A 19942-nucleotide genomic window follows, 5' to 3' on the forward strand; every position below is an offset into this window, starting at 1 on the left:
GAAGCATCTCTTGACACCACTGATGCCCTTGAACTAGGTCATCGGACTCAAATGGATAAGTGACTTCCCTTGACCTTCTGTTAACGCCTTTTCCAGAACGTTGCTTCCAAAGTGTATCCTCCCTTTGGTCTGGAAGATCTGCTGCTGCCCTGTACCACTGGGGTCTACGTTTTCCAGTTGGGAGGGGACTATCGGGAGAGAGGGAGGGGTTGCTGGAAGAAGAAGAAGAAAAAAAGAGCTAGATAAAGGAGGGTGCATCCCTCCCCCTCCTGCCCATCCCCTTACCCTACTTGTTTCCGGACCCTTATTTCTACATCACGGTGTCCAGGACCATTTTGACCCTGTCGGCCCCGGCACCCCCCCGCCGCACCCCAGCCCCGAGCATGGGGACGGCGCTTCTCCAGCGCGGGGGCTGCTTTCTCCTGTGCCTCTCGCTGCTGCTCCTGGGCTGCTGGGCAGAGCTGGGCAGCGGGCTGGAGTTCCCGGGCGCTGAGGGCCAGTGGACGCGCTTCCCCAAGTGGAACGCCTGCTGCGAGAGCGAGATGAGCTTCCAGCTCAAGACGCGCAGCGCCCGCGGCCTAGTGCTCTACTTTGACGACGAGGGCTTCTGTGACTTCCTGGAGCTCATTCTGACGCGCGGTGGCCGCCTGCAGCTCAGTTTCTCCATCTTCTGCGCGGAGCCCGCCACGCTCCTGGCTGACACGCCGGTCAACGACGGTGCATGGCACAACGTGCGTATCCGCCGGCAGTTCCGCAACACCACGCTTTTCATCGACCAGGTGGAGGCCAAGTGGGTGGAGGTCAAGTCGAAGCGCAGGGACATGACGGTGTTCAGCGGACTCTTTGTAGGGGGGCTGCCCCCGGAACTGCGAGCCGCGGCGCTCAAGCTGACGCTGGCCTCTGTGAGGGAGCGAGAGCCCTTTAAAGGGTGGATTCGCGACGTGAGGGTCAACTCCTCCCAGGCCCTGCCGGTGGACAGCGGCGAGGTGAAGCTGGACGACGAGCTGCCCAATAGCGGTGGGGGGAGCCCGTGCGAGGCGGGTGAGGAGGGCGAGGGCGGGGTGTGCCTCAACGGAGGCGTGTGCTCCGTGGTGGACGACCAGGCAGTGTGCGACTGCTCGCGAACCGGCTTCCGCGGCAAGGACTGCAGCCAAGGTAAGGCCCGACGCCTGACCCACCGGGCGCCTCGGCCTGGGCAGGGCGCGGGGAGGCAGGGCGAGGCAGGCGGGGCCGGCTGGTGCATGGGGTCTTCCTTCTCTGGGCAGTGTGTTTCAGCTAGTTTCAAGGGGAAGACCTGTTTGTGGAGTCTCTGCCTTATCACCTCCCACAGCTCCTCTTCTGGCATCCTCTTAATGGTTGGGCAGCCCCATTTCCAGGTTCAGATTCCTCCTGGGAACCCTTGGTGCCAACCCCAATTACTTCCCAGTGGCGAGTAGAATGACTTCTCCACTTCAGATTCCTCGGGTTCTTTGTCAGGCTGCTCCCTAACTTCACTGGGCCATGGCCCGCCCGAATAACCGCTGTGCTTTCCTCTACCACCTCTAAGTCTGTAACACACAGATGTTCCCCCTAAGATGCAGACAAGCATCTAGAAGATTGGGCACACATTTGGTGAAGAAGGAAGTGCGGGAGAGGTCCGCTATGGTTGAAAATCTCCACGTTTGTTATTCATGGTAAAGGACAGAAGGGGAACAGGATTCATAGGACCTGTTTTGCCTTTTATAAATAAAGTCCTGCTCCTGGTTATGGAAAAAGGGGGCCATGGGAGGGGGCACATGTGAAGGTTTTCTGGATTAGAAGGAGACGGGTTCTTGGAATTAATGTTAGTTTCTGTGGTTATGTCCAAGTCCAACATTTGTCAGTTTAGGGAAAAGTATGTGATTTTTCTGTGATTTCTTGAAGTGAAAGACAGGTCAGCTAATATTTAGAAATGTTAGAGATTAAATAACATATTTCTTAATGAGCAAATGTCTTGGAAAGATAAATAACAGAAATTTAGACGTTGTTGGACTGGGAAGCTTCTGTAGGCTAATAAACAGGGGATGCATATGAAGGATTGCAAGAGATTTTTCTGAGTACATTTAGCTAATGATATTTATCTGAGTAGTGGAGGCCAACCTGTAATTTCTGTTGTTTTTAAGGATTGAAAGTGTGGAATGAAAAAAAAAAATCATACCTAAGTTTTATTTTCTCCCTTTAATAAATAAAATTCAGTCATTCATGTGTCTCCAATATTGTTACATGACAATGACCACGGAAAAATATTGTATAAATACCGAAAAGCCTAGGAACAGAAAGTGACTGATGTGGAAAAGATGAAGCATGGATATATCTGTGGCTGAGCGGGAGAGGTGTCAGGGTTTAAAGTAGATAGCGTATGGGTCAAATCAAGACAGCACAGGATAAATGACATTTACAGCTGCAGATGTTTTTAAAAAGATGAATTATTAAATCTGATTTTGAAAGCTGTGAGGACAAAAGCTCAATGTGTGGCTGAATTTTATTGTATAATGTCTCCTTTTTTTTTTTTTTTTTTTGCTGACACTGCTAAGAGGAACTAACCCTTGTAAATCTTATTAGACTTGGCAGTTCTCTCTCATCTGACCTGAAGAGAAATGAAGACTTGATAAAATTTGTAACTGTTTAAATAGCAAAGGGAGTTTGTTAGGAAGAAAAAAGCTGGTCATCAAAAAAAGAAGAGTTCTGTAGCCTTTATGGGTTTATGGAAAAAAGAAAGTAAAAGGTTATTTTATTATTCTCTCCCTTCATGAAGGTTTTTGTTTTTATTATGTTTGGCTTAAGTAATTATAGAAGACTATGTCTTCCACGGCCTATACTACACTTCAGCTTGGCCAGTAAATTTCCATGGATTTAGTACCAGGCTTTATAGTTAGGTTTTACAAAAATAAAACAGAACATGTTTTTCCTCTCCCATATCTAATTTAATTGTAAATCTTGAATGAAATATCAGGTACATATGATGATTTGCCATATTATAATTTGGAGCTCCATACCTCTGCACTGATTAATAGAAATACATTTTTAAAAATGAACATTATTTTATGGGAAAAATTGCTCTACATATCCCAATGCCACTTTAAAATACAGAGCAGACAATTTAATGAAGGACATATGAGATATAACTTCCTTCCTTAAATTAGGAAACAAATACGACACAATGACAGCTTGTTCTGTGTGGGAGAGTGTTTTAAATTAAAATTTTTATTTTCTTGTGCATTTTAAATGTAGGGATCCAGGGATCATGCATAATCAGGAACGCTTAAGAGTGGAGAAAGATGGCAAAAGTAATATGTTGAAGAGAAGCAGAATTAGATGTTTCTGAAATGCATTTTATTTTGCCAGTGGATAGGCTCTTTCCATAAGAGGAAGAATTTGGAATTACCAAGATACATAATTGAACAATATAGTACCTGATGCTTAAGGTAATTCAATTCAGAAAAGAAAATCCATCGGGATGGTTCTGGAGCATTGATTCGTTTTGAAAATTTGATCTGAAAACGGAGTGCAAAGATCACCACTAGTCATGAAAGGAAAACAAAAGGCTGGATTCTTTTGATTATCATAGAAATGGGGGATGGAGTGATAAAGGCAGAGTCGATCTGCCCAGAAGGATGGGCTCCAGTTTATGTGTTTTTCTCTATTTCATATGTGTCAAGTGACTGTTAAATAATTAATTGAGAATGGATGCCTCTCCCAACACCAATCATGTATTGATGGCCAGGGATAGATAGTTTCTATTCAGATGAAGTATGAGCAGAGCCCTGCCTCTAGCCAGTATTTACACTGAATGTCACATTCTTTTTAAAAACTAATTTAAAAACAAATCCACATTTGTTAGAGAAAATTTAGGGAAAAAAATTAACAGCAAACATTAAAGAAGATTCAAATCACATCTAGTTCTAACCACAATTTCTTTTTTAACTTAATAAAGTCTAATATTATTTAGTTTCCTTCATATTAAAAATACAGTAAGAACTACTAAAAAAGACAATAATCAAATTCTTTCTTTCTTTATTTTTCTGGCCCAGAATGTCTTGCAACAACTTCTGCATCTATGGTTTTCTAGAATATTTTTATTTAATGAGCTCAGTTTCATCCTTACTGTAATTTATTCAAGCCTAGCAAGTTTTATTTATTTATTTATTTATTTATTTATTTATTTATTTATTTATGTGGTGATGGCAATAGAACACAAGAAAGGTTATGTGTCATGACCAGGTTAGTGGCAGAGCTCACATACAAGTGTAGGCACTCTCATTCTCGAGCCCTGTATTAACTTTTCCGCTGAATAGGATTTCCATTTTATGAGTAAGGATATTTTTTCAGGTTCAGGTATTATTCAAGAGAAAAAAATTATGTATAAATGGCTGATGGAATAGGACTAACCTACGTATCACTTAAGTTCTTTGACCTGAAAATGAGCCTCAGAACTCCAGTATCCAAGAATGTCATCTTTCCTGAATGATGGATGCTTATGGGGTGCATAGCTTTTTCAGTGATTCGTACTCATCTAAGTGCCCCAGGACCATTATTACTTAATAAGTTTTTACTTAAGAGGACTAATAGTTTCTTAGCAGCTTAAAAGAATTAGTGAATTCCATGGCTGTCCAGCTTAAAAATGAGAATAAAAGGCTGATCAATGAGAAGTGAAGTTATACTTTTAAAAATGATTTCCAGGTTTCATGCATTTTAGGGTCACTTATATTAAAATTTCATCCTAGACTCTGGAGTGTCAGTTTTATTTACTTTCTCTATTTAAATTTTTAGCATAAATTTACATATATGCCAGTGAAATCATGTTCCAGTTTTGGATACCTTTAGATGAAATGTGATAATAAACTGATTAAAAAAATAAGAAAGGACTAATACTATATAATATTTATGTTATTCTTAGCTGTATTGTGAGAATCAGCACCCTGAGCTACACTGGTTCCTGAAAAACAGCCAGTGACCACATTCTGTATTCTTTTCTCAATAAACATTCAGTGGCCACACTGCATGCAGGGTTAACTCCTATAAATATTCATTGAAAATTAAGTATCATAGATACTTATGTTTTGTTTTATTCTGGAGATATAAAGCTGCTGTTTGAACTTTCTTTGCAAACTGTTTTTTCAATAAGTGCACGCGTGTATTTGACATAATTCAGAATAAATCATTTCTGCATTCTAAAAGTTTTGAGTTCATGCTCACTTGAGCACATATTCTAAAAGTTTGGAGTTTGTTGTACAAAACAATATTATGCAAACCTCATACTTTTTTCTTGTGCACTTATGTATAATTTTATGGCTCAGTCCCTTTTCCATTACTCAAAACACAGGAATTGGTAAATCTCTTGGTCTTTGCTAAATAGTAAGTCTTAAAATGTCCCACTTAGGTTTTGGAAAAAAAAAGTTTTTTGGCTAGTTGTATCAGAGCTCTTCAGAAATTGCATGGCTTTTTGTTTGTTTGTTTTGTTTTGTTTTCTTCTCTTAAGCATAGATTCCATGTGTTTCTACTGGAACATGGGAAGGGGTACAGTGCTCTCTCAAATTCTTTTCTTGCCGTGTTATTTACACAATGCGTGTAAACAGAATGTGGTAAGGTTTTTGAACAACTAAATTCCAGATGTGGCGTTGCCTCTAAATCACTGTTAAAAGTAGAGAAAGATCACTAATGTTCTGTATTTCAGTTTTCAAGTTTGTAAATTGAGAAACACATAATCAGGCAACTAATACATCGTGAACTTCTGCTAACGTATTTCAGATTATGAGTAGTTAATAGGGGTAAACTCCCAGAAAAACATGAACTTTGGAAAGAAATATCTAATGGCAGCAGGGTAGATGGCTCTAAAGTGTTGTAAGTGTTAATAGTGAAAATGTTAAACACGTTTCTATAAATCTATGTTGGGGTCATTTTAGATGAAGTTTGGATCATTTATACCCAATAGTGTATATAAGATTTGTTAGAGTTTTCTTATTACATAGTGATACCTTGGTACAGACAACCTGAGTAAGGAGGGCATTTGTTACCTTGTTCCTTCTTTGTAAAATCTGAACAAATGAAATAAATAACTTAAGGCAGCAGCTAAATGAGTGCATATTATATGATTCTATTTATATGAAGTTCAAAACAGTACAACTAATCTATGGTGATAAAGTTCAGAATGGGGTTACCTTTTAGTGGTATTGACTAGTAGAGGACACTGTGGAAACTTTCACATGATCTGGGTGATGTTTATATGGGTATATATATTTGTAAAGATTCACTGAACTATATATACACTAAAGATTTATATACATAAAGTACATGTAAGTATCTACACATAAGATACTTTATATATGCTCTACTTTAAAAAATATCCTTCAAATTATAAAAGAATGATGCTCAATGAACACATCTAGTGTGTATATATCCATACCCTAAATACATACAAAAATGCACTTTATGAAGGAATTCTTAATGGAAATCCATATTTTAAAATGGTAGGCAAAAGAGTCAAATATCTGTAACATTCCAGTGAGCAAGTATATGTATATATGAGTAAATTTTAAGGGTAAGGAGAGTATTCTGTTTTAAACACCTGTACACCTTTTAACTTGTTTCCAATTTTTGTGCCTTTTGTAATAGAGATAACACATAGATAAAATAGAGATAACCCAGATAAAATTTGCATCTATTGAACTAAAGTCCTACCAACACATTCAAGCAATATAAGTTTTCCAATTAGGATGATTCAGTTACTGGAATTTTAAGTGATTGAATGATCAGTATGTTATAAGAACTCAATAATTTGAAAGAGTGTTGGGGTATTGGAAAAAAAAACATTACCAGTCTAACCATAACTCTCATAATATTCTCTAAATCTACAAATATACGTGATTTCTCCCCCCAAAATATTAGGCATAAAATTATTTCAAAAGGTACACTAGATGTCCCTCCTTTCTTGGTGCCATAAGCATCTTTTGTGTTTGAATACAATTTGAAATTATTCTGTTTAGAATCCTAAGTTACTATAATTATTGTTTAGTGCTTACTGAGTGAAAAGCATTGTACAGCATGCTTTCTCCATCTTAGCCTTATTTATTTTTATAACATCCTACTTGATAGCTTTTATAAAATTCCCATTTTACAGAGGAGAAAATTGTGGATTAGAAAAGCTGCCTTGCCAAAAGTCCCATAGCTCAATGGCAGAGCTGAGATCTGAGCCCAGGTGTGTCCATTGCCTCAGCAGGCAACTCTGTCCATTATATGACATAACCTGTGTGTTTCACTTAATAAACAGCTAATGGATGCTGGGAATTTGTTCTTGAGTTGTCAGCTTGCTGCTGATATGAATGGCTGACTTATAATAAAGCCTTCAGAATTGAAGATTGTGGCAGACCCTTACATTTAGTGCCATTTCCTAATGTCATGATAATAAAGAAACAGAATAGCTTGTCAGAATTCATTGCACTTTGTTTCTGTAACACTTGCTTATTTGCTGCTTTTGTTGACCTTCTATTAATATTATGCTTAAAGGGTTGATTTTACTTTAATGTAACTAGAAGTAAAGCCCTAGTATATTGCATCTGAAGAATTACAGTTCTTAATCTCCTGAATGAAAATACTTAGTTTTCACAAAACAAGCAACACAGACTTTACATCCGCTTCAGAGTCTGGGAGATAACATTATTGAAATTATCAAAGTCCATGGTGATTTAGGACAAGTACAAAGATCTATCCCCATCACATAAGTAGACACTTAAACTTGCTGAGTTAGAACATGGTCCTCCTGAAGGTTTAGATGATGGTACACTGGGCACTTCATTGAAATTACATAATGAGAAAGGTAGTGTCTCTTTTTGGATGAGTTTGGCTTCCCAGCACATTGCCTAAAACTGAATTGAGGAGCGGTTCTTAGAGTTAGAAAGATGTATTCCCTATGCTCTTTCTGGTATATATGAGATGCTATTATTGGACAGAAGTGGGAGGAGAACAAGACTGACCTGGCAAGCCAAAGTGCTGACCTGGACTCTTGTCTAGTAACTTGTGCTCAAAACTGTCTGGACTGTAATTAGAAATACACTGACGCCACATTACAGGAACCAGTGTGACTCCAAATGGCGCTTTCTTAGGTTGGTCCCCAGGAGGGACCTCGTGGTTCAAAAGTTAGAGGAGGGGCTGCCAAAAAGAACAGTTGCTTCACGAGCACCCTAACATCAGGCGGGGCTTTCTACATTTAATTATAGACGTAATGAATTCTGTGTGGATGACATTCTATAACAGAAACAACACTGATCACAGTTTAGGAGCTGCTGTTGTGGGTGACCTAACAAGACTGGGCCTTGTACGTGGAACCAGCTAAGTTTAAGTGTTACTCAGACATTGCTGGATTCAGCAGAATCAACTGCCCCAGCCCAGCAGAGGCAAGGAAATTAAAGACTCATGTTTTTCTTCTAAGTAATGATGTTTCCCTGTAATTAAGAGGAATTGCTGCCATAGGGAAGATACTCCTTTTCAGCCTAGACTCCTTATCTGAATGTAGCACTGATTTTTTTTTCAGCAAATAATGGGATTATTTATTTAAAATTGTTACATGTGAAGCGTAAGGGACTAAATGTTTAATTTATACAACTGAAAACATTGTAAAAATAGGAAGTAATATATTGTACTTCATGATCCAAATGCACAAGTAAATGTTTAAGACAATACTTTTATGAACCCCTATTTTAAAGATTGGGTCAACTTCCTGCGGCAAAGAGTACTAAGATTTTTAAAGTGGTGAAAACATGTACTTTTCATATATAAATGATTGTGTGTATGCATATAAGCGCAGAGATATATACAAAAATATGACATATATAAGAAAATTATATAATAGAAGCAGAGAAGGCTTTTTTTAAAGTCCTTGAAATCATGTTAAAATAAAATCTCCACAAATATACTGGTGAAACATGTCATTAAAATATAATGTCTTTATGATTTAAAATAGTCTATGTAATATATATTTTTTTCTACACAAGACCTTAAAAACCTAAAAAGTCTATGCTTATAGTAAAACAAATGACCTTCCGTGATCAGGCATGGGATTCGAGATTTTGAAGTTTCTACAAAGTACCATTTTCATATTATTGATTGACAACATCCTAACTATTCCTGGGGGTTATATGAAAATCTAACCATATTAAGTCTTGCTCTAGGATTGTTCTGACAGTTACCAAGAGTAATTTGCTTTGATGGAACTTTATCATTATTAAATAATTATAGTTTTTATTTAACTATTTATTGGAATGAGACATAATTACATTCAAACACATGAAAAAAAATCAGGCTAATATTAATAATGACATTTAAAACTTTTATCCGTAAGAAAACTAGGGGGGTTAAACTTATTTAATGAGCTCCCAGTGCGTTCAAAATAAGCCAACCACCACAGGGATATTTTGAAAGAGAGATTTAGGTAAAAAAAAAAAAAATAGCTCCCAAATCTCTTTTACCAGAGTAGTTGGAGGATCTATAAGAATTTTAGTTTTTAATATTTAAAGGAATCGTGTAAGTTTCAGAACATGCCTTGATGGTCAGTGTCTATCATTATATAAGAATTTTGGGATGCATACATCATTAATTTTCCTCTGGCCACTTCAACCTTTGTTTAGATTAGAATGGTAGAATTAAAATAATGTGGCTTTTCTGTTTCTATCACAGTTTCTATTTTTTGGCTTCAAATAACATTTAAAGTTTTTTTTTTATTGTTGCTGATTTTTTTTCACTTGAATTTCATCCATTGTTTACTCTCTACTCTCGACATTGATTTCCTTCATAAAAACACAGGGAGAGGTAGAGCTTCAAGAATTAGAGTAATTCTTCATCGGGGAATGGCACTCCTCTATGACTGTAGCCGAGAGCTATGCGCTTTCCCAGAGGTCATTAGAAATAAAGAATGATGGGCACCTCCCCTTCCCCTAGACCCAATATGTTATCCATCCTGGACAAAGTCCTTATTTGTATGACACAGAAAATGCTGTGTTTCATCCTCAATAGAAGCAATAAAGATTTGGATTGGGGCCAAAGATACAATCCTGTAGTGTCTTCCGCCCACAAAGGATGGAGGATGGAAGGATGATGAGGCCTCAGGGAAGCTGTGGAGCTTAAGATGTGTAATAATTGAGAAAATGAGGCTAAAGACTGAAAGAGGAACAGGAAATAGGAGAAAAGAAGATGATTGGGGGAGAAAATGAGTGCTGGAGAAGGTAAATCGAGAGAGAGAGAGAGAGAGAGAGAGAGAGAGCAGAATTTGAAAGAACCAGAACACTAAGAACTGGTGGATTAAACTAAGAAAAATCACATACCTGGTTAGTGGAAGAGGGGACTAGAACATGAATTTCTTGACTTCTAGCCCTAAGATTGCGCTGGAGAGCTAGGAGGAAGAAAAAGACAAGGACAAATACATTATTGTCCAAAATTTTAGTCACATAAAATATCATTCTTTAGTAGGTTCTGACAGTATGTCATTGGACTTTGTCCTACTAACAACAGGAACAGCAATAGCAAAACCCTGTGCCAGGCACTATTTTAAGCTCTTTAGACACACTAATTCATTTAATCCTCCCACAACCCTATAAAGTAGGTGTGATTTCCTCCAATTTACAGCCGAGAAAACTGAGGCACAGAGAGAGTTTTAAAATTTCTCAGTTCACATCCTGGGAAATTGCAAAGCTGGCATTCATGCCAAGGCTTTGAGACCTCCTGAGGATGTGCCCTGAGCTTGCAAGTCCTTCTTTTTTAATGATAACTGAATGTACATCTTCCGCACTCTCTTTCACCAATAGAATCTGCCCTGTGTCTAAACGACGCCCGTATAAACTAAAGCAGTTTCATTTTCTCTCCCTCTCAGTATTCCATCTAAGTGTTTAATAACTTTTGCTGGGCAGAATTTCTTCTTTAAATTTAATGAAAATCCTTTCTCTGCTGACATAAATTAATTTCTTCTTGTTATGTCCTCAGTGGAAATAAAATTCATGTAGTCAATATCCCCTTAAATTATCTTTATCTGCTTAAGAGAAAGAGTGCTGTCTTCACTGAACTAAAAGTGTTGTAGATCCCCCTTCTGTGAAACTGATCTGACACTCAGCCTCCTTGCCCTAATAGCCACTGCTTTATTTATGTTACTCACTTGGTTTCCTCCCCTCACTAATGCTCCCCCGATGCTTAGTTAGTTCCTCAGACCTGGGACAGCCCTCCCCTCCGTTCATCACATGCTGCACTTTTGGTGACTCCCTAACCTTTCCTTTTGCTCCTATCTGGCTTACTAATTTCCCATTATATCTTGAAAATATCAAGATAGGTATATATATATATGTATCTTGGGCGGAGGCTTTCTAAAGTCCTCAGTAGGTGGTTGTTATTTGGCAGTTTTTAAGAAAACCTGCCTCTTACTAGTGTCTGTACATCAGGCAGTCTAGAATTGTGTAAAGGGAAAAGTCTTGATAGCATTGCATTTGTTAGCAGGAAAAGTAGGCCAGAAAAATATGAGTTGACAAACAGAAAAAAGAATTTGGACTAAAGAGAACTGGCAGCAGTTGTCTCGTCCACAGAGGACTACACAGTGGAAATGGATTTAACAAGAGTGTGTTGATTTAGGCCTAAGGAAAGAGAAAACAGCATTTGCTTGTAATTCTAGTATAAATGTGAGAACAGGCTAGCAGAAGTGATGGGTGAATCTCTATTCCTGGAGATCCTTAACAATAGCTTAGATACACAACTGCCAGTTTTAAATTGCTTAGGATTTCCCTTTTTCTGGTCAGAGGCTTGGACTAAATGGCCTTCAGAATACATTTTCAGCTCTTATATCAGTTATGTAAATAATCAAACTTTTGGGAAAACATTTAACACACAAATTTCTCAAATATGAGATGGAAATAGCCCCAAACAATCCTCCCCCCCCCCAAAAAAAGCCCAAATTATCCACTGGTGGGGGAAAAAAAAAAGCAAGCAAACAGAAAAAAACTACTTTAAAAAGTATCTGAAGTTATAATTCACAGGTGCATTTGGATAAAATATGGCGTCGACTGCCACAAGAGAACTTAGTTCATGAATTACTTCCCAGTTGCCTTAACTTGCTGTTGCTGCCCATAGCCGTCTCTGGAATGCACTCTGGGCAAGTTCTTTGCCTACATGCTTGTGTTTGCCTTGAGCCAGCTGCCCTTGTCGTCCTCGTTACACAGTGGACTGACCCAGTTTCATGTTTCCTTGAATGTGTTTGAGCTCGAGTTACAGCCGCTGCCTGTGTCTCAACTCAGTTCACACTTCTGCTTGTTCATTGTGTCTTCTCTAGGGTTTCCTCCCCAAACTGAACCCACCCCCACCAGGTGTGGTGCTCCTGCCCTGCTACCCAAGTTTGGGCAGCATAGCCATGTGGCGCCCTCCTCTATCTGTCCTTTTCTATTCTGTGTCAATTGTTCTTTCTCTCGGAAACATAGCTTTGGACAGAAGGGGTTTTGGCACTGGTGTGAATTCTTCCTGGAGGGAAATGGGATGAGAAGGTTGAAAAATAATTTTTTATTTAAAAACAAAACAAAGAAAATAAAACCAAAATAACCACAACATTAGAAAACACGTATTCATGGGTACTCTGTAATGTGCATGGTTTCTCAGTACAACAGGTTACACAAACCAGAAATCTAGTCTCATCTTTGAGTCCTATGTTTTTTGCCCATTCATCATTCCCAAAACACTAAAGCTGTTCTACACATCATGAGACCTTAGCACCTATGTAGTTGTTCCCATCTGTGTTCTCAGTGCTCTCGAAGACAAAATTTGGAAGCACAAATGAAAGTGTTGAAACCTAAATACAGGTATAAAATATTCAGGATCAAAAATATGAATAAAACTTACTATCTGGTGGTTAACATAACCATAAAAAATAAAAAAAATAACTTACTATCAATCACAGTGTATGAAGACCTATAATAGGGTGCACATGTGTACCATTTAGTGATATCCTCGGTTGTAAAAATGAGCCTTACTTTTGAAAAACCTGTGTATGGTGGTGTGCCTATAAAGAGTGACAAACATGTAGATCCTTTTAAAAATTATAGTTAATGGATTGTTTCACACTTTCAATTTGGTTACCATAATTTCAAATTACTCCAATCACTGGATTTTTCCATATCACAAGAAAACAGTTTGTGGTGAGTCATTAGGTAGTTACAGAGGATAAGTAGAGAAAGCATCAGATTAACAAATACTTGTTTTGGCATAAACTGAACAAGGGAAACTTGTTATTTTATCTTTTGGTGAAATACTATGTTTTGGTTCACCACTGGTCTAAGAATTCAAAGGGAAGGAAGTCATGTTCTAGTGGAGCAGGCCGGCAGATACATGCCTGATTGCATAAATTTGTTGCATGAAAGCAATAAATGCTGTCACAGGTGTGAGCAGATAGAGTCATGTGCTCTCAGTGACCAAGTTCACTGGATTCTACTGATACACTGTTTCAGCCTCTCCTGTTCACCCATCAGGATTGTTGTTATAATTTTTACCACTTTTCCTAATCCCAAGCACTACTCCTCATTTCCCCACCCAAAGCCATTCTTCTCTACTACTGGGATGATCCTTTAAAAATAATATTTCTCCCTTGGTTTAAGGATTAAGGAGAAAGCACACATTCTTAAGAATGGCAAGCAAGCACTTTTTAAAATCCGTGTCTGATCTTTCCAGTCTCATTTCTTACCACTTTCTCCCAACAGAAACCTTGTGACCTAAGCCAACATTATTTGTATTATGAATAATGACTGCATTTACATGTCTTAGAGCCCTTTCTAGTGCTATTCTCTCTGGAGCAAAAGCCTTCTGTCCACCCTGAGCGAAGTTCTACCCATCATTCGTGACTCATCTAAAAGATCTTTCTGAAATTCTCCTGGACGTTCTTCCCTGGCCCTCCTACAGAGCAAATGTTGGCTTTGAGCAGATCTTTGTTCATATAGTATTGCACTCAACACATTTTATTATCGTTATTTAACATCCCACCATATCTCTTCATGTGATTCTAAGTCCCTGGGGGGGAGCAGTCATACTCCCGTTTATTACTCTATTATATAAGTAAGAGCCAGCAGACTAGCCCATAGTAGGAGCTCAATAAATGTTAGTAAATTTAATCAAGTTCAAGATTTTAAGAAGAAAATATTAAAGATAATGGTCCGAGAAAACAAATAAGCAGTTCTTTAAAAGAGAAATACAGTAAGCCAATATGTATAAGAAAAGAGGCTTGATCTCAGTAAGCAAAGCAAAATAAATTAAAATGAGGTTATTATTTCTTAGCTGATTGAAATTAAAGAGCACGATTGTACACAGTATTGACAGAGATGTGGCAATTACAAGCACTCTTATGCTCTTGTACATCTTTGGTTGGAGTGTGAGTTACTACAGCTGTTTTTAGGGGCAACTTAACAGTAGCCATGACAATTTTAAATGTGTGTATCTTTTAACACGGCAGTTCCCCTTGTAGGAATTTTTTTAACAGAACTACGTGAACAAGTCTCAGAAATGTATTATTGCTGATACATATTGCCGTTGTCTGTAATGGTAAAAACAAATAGCGGAATCAACTCAACTATTAATTAACATGTAATTAGCTAACTAGACATCGGTAGACCCATATATAATGCCTCATGGCATAATATAAATGAGGTATGTCTGTATAAACTAGGATGAAATATGTTAAAATATATTGTTTTGTAAACACAATCAAATTGCAAATATATATATATTTGCATATTGCATACATATACATATATATGTATGTTTTTATGTAAAAAAGTAAATAACTTGTAAAGATCAGATATTTCACTGTCTTCACAGAGGGAGGAAAGAAAAAAATCTAAATTGCTGTAAGATAAATATATTTGCAAGTACTAAAACTAGATTAACAAAGGATGTTGGTGACTCTCCATCTTGAGGGATTTTCAATAAGATTTTGAAATGTCAAACTATTTGTCCATTTCAGAAGATCAGACTCACTATATGACTTACCAAGGATTTGTATTATCACTCTAGATTGAACATTCTGTTGTAGAAATAAAAACAGAATGTTCATGTTGTCAGAACAAAATATGACATTAACCTTGCAGGATATATTCTGAAAGAATATCATAAAAGAGAGAATTACAGCATTTAAATCCTGTATAATTCCAAAGATTGAATGATTGATTGATTGATTGATTATTTGTTTATTTACTTATTTAACTTGTACCCATTTTTCAGGCTATATGATCACTCTCCTTGCACTTAATAGAGGGGTCCTGATAAGGTGCAGGGTCTGGAAGCAGATGTAATATTTCTTCTCAGCAGAGTGATTTCTGTTAATGTTCCATTTACAATATCTCCCCCTGCCCTCAATTTCTCCAAATAAAACTTGAGAGATGGCTGAATAAGTCAGTGCTGTGTCTCAAATTGGCTTCATAGTCAAGTGTATTATCATTCTTGTAGTATTTTCTCTTCCTAATGGAACTTCTAGAAACATCTGAGAAGTTCCAAATGACTGACAAGGCTTTCCTGCTTTACTTCATACATGTGTATGTTATCAATAATTACTTAGTTGACTCTTTAATTTGTCTAAATTTGTGCAGGCATAATGGAAACTGACAATGCAATTTTCCATTGAAAATTATAAATGGATGACTTAAGCTGAGCAATTCACCTCCTTCCTATTCCTTTTGTACAGATATGCTACACCAGGATGCCTATACTTTGAAAATAGCTCATCTATATTCATTCACCCATGCATGTAAATTGATTTGCATGCTCATTTTGCAGTTTCCAAATATGCATTTGTTGCATAAAGTTTTTCATATCTAACCCAAAATGGTTCTTTTACCTCTTCCTCAAAGATTTAGCTGGCATGAGCCAACACACAGGCTATTCAGGTGCTTGTGCAACTAAATTTCTATAGAAAATGCTAAAAGCCTGTAGAGGAAAGACTTAGATCTTTCCATTAGTCATAATTTCTAGCTTAGATCTGGCCCTTATGGGTCACCTCCTTGAAATTATTCAGAGCAAGATTGGAATTAAGTGGCAAGAATTTATTCAGATATCCAGGTTATTTACCAACTCATGATTTCAATAGGAACTAAAGATATTTGGTAGAATGATTAATTGGTGGATTGCATTTTTTTTTTGCTTTCCCACCAACTAGCTATGCCTTATTGGACATTGGTTTCCTTTCACTGTCTATCTCTGATTTTCCCAGTTAAAACAAAAACATAAACACAAACTAAAGTTAAAACAATAATGTGATTTACCTCCACAAAAAAATCCTAATATTGTTATTAAATTAAAGGCAAATCTCTAGAAAAATGTAAGTATCCAAGTACAAGTTTTAAAAAAATCTAACAAAATGTTTTGTGACTGTGACCACTTATAAAGTGTTAAAATACTTCATTGAGAAATCATCATTATTTTGATGACTTTTAGTATTTACTGATAATCTTTATACACAATTTAAAATTATGTGGTATATCAAGTAAAATTAATGTATTTTTAAAATGCCTTGAGTAGCAATGTGTGAGAGGAGGAAGGGATTGATATTTACTGATTGTCTGTTATATACTGGTATTATCAATTTTATGTATGTTATCCCATTTAATTTTCACCCCTACAACTAGATTTACTATTTTTGTTTTGCATTTAGCAAAAACACAGTGTCTAAGCAGCAAGGAGAGAATTTGAACATAGGCTTCCAACCCCATAGGCTTCTACAACCCCACGCTTTCTCCCCTGTGTCTTGTGTCTCCATGGTCACCACTCACAGCTTTAGAATAGCTTGTGTAGGTCCTGTGGAGTCATATATACAAATGATCAAGAGTCAACCTCCTCTTTTTGGAGACCATAATAGCGTTTGAGATCCTCTTAAACTTTGAGAGTATTTCTTTTATTTGGAATTTGGTTTTAGCCAATTTGACTTTTGTATTTTTCTTTATACCTCATCTCTTTTATGTATGGATGAATGTATTTCCCAACTAAATGATGTATTGCTGGCCATGATCAAGAAGAAACCTCTAGATATGGTTTCCAAAGACTATACAGGAAGACTATAGGCAAACCTCAACATACATATGAGTCCCTTGTTTTTGACTCTTATTTTCTCCATCTAATCATTAATATATTCCTGATTTTGTTTTTTCCTTCCACTCTGTGAAATAGTAATTATTTTTTCTAGTGTTTCTTTCTCTTTTAAGGCTATATCACTCTGTGATTTTTTTTCCTTGATATTTTGGCTTATTTTTCATCATAAAACATTCAAACGATGTACCTACTAAGATGACAAATATTGAAAATAAGGAAATATCTCAGAAAAATTTTTTTCTAACCTCTGCAGACTACTACTCTAAGGATTTGTTCACATTTAGTTAAATATATTTTATGACATTTTATCTGAGAATTTACTGATTTTAAGAAATGAAGACATGTAAAAATGCATTCCGTGAAAATGTTTATTTAATAGTATTACTCTTTTCTCCTTTCAGAACTCTCAGGTGTCAGTAATTCCATAAGCATAAAAAAAGAGAATAATATGTAAAACACAGAAAAAGGATATAGGTAAAATATGTTCTTAAGTGCATAGTGGTTAACTATGTATTATGCAAACTTTTCCTACACCCTTAACAATTTCCAGGTAACTTAGTTTGACTTTGGCATTTATTTCAAATTTATTTCTTTATGACTCATAAATAAAGTATATTCCTGGTTTTCCTGTTGTATCACCAAAACTTCTGTAGATAATTCAGAAATTATAGTGCAATACATTTTTGGCCCTCCTTCGATTCCAAAACTGATAAATGGGTATTGCATCAGTTTTTCTTTGGACAATAATTTTTTCCTTGATTTCTATGCATTCCAGAAGTACTTCAGAAAACCCTAGTTTTTACTAATCCTTTGATAATGATGTGAAAATATGTCCAATTACATATCAAAACAAATATAGTTTATTACAAAATGGAACTCTGAAATATAAATGGATCAATAGCTATAGCTTATTATAATGTCTTAAGGTGGTAATCAATGCACCAGAGAGAAATTTTTAAACATTAATGATATTTTAAATGATATTTAAAGTCATTAGGCTTAGACACTGGGGACATATTTGTGATTAGATGTGCCTGGTCACTACTCTTATGGAGTTTATATTTCTGTAGGTGAATATAGAAATATATAAGGTCAACTACAATATAGAATAACCAACACTAATGATAAAGCATATAAAACTCAGACTTAGGAGGTACAGAAGGCCTCCCAAAGGATAAGACAGCTAAGGTGAGACTTGAATGTGGATGGGAGTTAACTAAGGGAACAGAAGGAAAAAAGAGAAAGCATGCAAGAAGAGACTGTTCCTCACTTGCAGAACTGAAAATAGTTTAGAATTTATGGTACATAGAGGAAAAATGGTGAAAGTGGTTTAATATAGGCCACAAACTAAGCTGTGCAAATCTTAGAAGCTGTATTAAGGGGCTTGTAACTAACCTTTTGACTCAGTGGTAGAGTTAAAAGAACAGGGAGTCATATAAGATTGTAATTTTAGAAAGACTGCTGTGACTACAAAGGTAGATAGATCTTGGATGGAAAGCAGAACTGGAGAAAACTGTGGACTCAAATGAGACAAAGAGGTTCTCGTAAGAAAGGTCTGTGACTGCCACTAGATGAGTACATGTTTGGAAGACTGTCCACTTCCACTGTATCTAGAACCACAACAAAAAGTGTAGGTTTGTTCATGGGAAATAAGGAGAGGCCTAGAGTTGAGTGATTAGGATATGGGTAGGCTAATTGTTGACTTGGGTTGGAGAGAATGAGAAATGGAAATGAAAGCGGAGAACGTACAGTGAAATCCAGAGGAAGATGTAGGTTGTAGATCAGTTAACAGAGTCATCAGAGGAAACCAGGAGTGGCGAAATGAACATATCACAGTAAATAAACTGGCTTATTTTTGCAAACAGCTTTTATAGGCAGACATGCATTTTCTAGTAACTATTGGATATGCTTTATCTTTTTTTTTTAAAGATTTTATTTATTTATTTGTCAGAGAGAGGGAGAGAGCACAAGTAGGGGGAGCGGAGAGCAGAGGGAGAAGCAGGCTCCCCACTGAGCAAGGAACCCGATGTGGGTCTTGATCCCAGGACCCTGGGATCATGACCTGAGCCAAAGGCAGCCGCTTAGCTGACTGGAGCCACCTAGGCATTCCTATGCTTTATCTCTTGTTGCAAGATTCATTCATTAAGTTTCACCATCCTCTAAAATTAGTATTCCTCAGGACTTTACCCATTCCTTTGATTTGTTTCCATGCTTACAAACCATGCTTTCCTTCTAATCCAGACTTCCCAGTTATCTTGGCATAAGTACTCCTCTAGATGGGTGAAGAAGTGATTCTCCAAGTTTCTGATATCCCTTTAATTTCAAATAATATATTTACATCACAATTTATAGGTGAGGGGAAAAAAAACAGCAAACTGCTGTACTCCCAAATTTCTTTTTAACAAATGTTTATTTATAAAATCATATACTTTAAAGTTACCTTCATGAAACTTAATTTTCTAAAATGTTCATAAGTTTTAAAATATGCATATTTGTCATGTAATGAAATACCAACTAGGTCAATTACATGTCCAAAGAAAATACAAAATACTGGCAAGATGGAGAGAGAAAGGATGTGGAGCAACCGAAGACAGAAATAACCTGTATTAAAAGCAAATATTTATTTAGTGGCTGGTGTGTCTTTTTTATGCTCTGCATATTTCCTTTGTTTTCTCACCCAGAATCTGTTTATTTATGCTTTTTTTTTTTTTTGACTTATCTAAGGCTTTGCCTGAGCAGGTATGTAAGCAGCGGTTTGCCTGTTATGTGTCCACCATCCGTGGGGAAATTAGGCAGGTCCTGAGCCAGGGCTTCCTTCCTCCAAATCCAGAAATCTGAT

General features: G+C 37.0%; 1 protein-coding gene across 21 annotated transcripts in view; it reads left to right on the forward strand.

The window, feature by feature from the left end:
• The first annotated feature begins 201 nt into the window (after positions 1 to 201).
• The window catches only part of NRXN1 (neurexin 1), a 1133502-nt gene continuing 1113761 nt past the window's right edge, over positions 202 to 19942 (forward strand). For all 21 annotated transcript variants that reach the window (XM_073897720.1, XM_025868729.2, XM_073897726.1 and 18 more), the window contains exon 1: positions 202 to 1155. In XM_073897720.1, coding sequence (XP_073753821.1) covers positions 384 to 1155 — 772 coding nt within the window. In that variant the 5' untranslated portion in view covers positions 202 to 383. The remainder of the gene's footprint in view (positions 1156 to 19942) is intronic.

Source organism: Callorhinus ursinus, unplaced genomic scaffold, assembly GCF_003265705.2.
Source record: "Callorhinus ursinus isolate GAN/ISIS: 27379988/994484 unplaced genomic scaffold, GSC_fseal_2.0 scaffold10, whole genome shotgun sequence".
In the NCBI taxonomy this organism is placed as follows: Eukaryota; Metazoa; Chordata; class Mammalia; order Carnivora; family Otariidae; genus Callorhinus; species Callorhinus ursinus.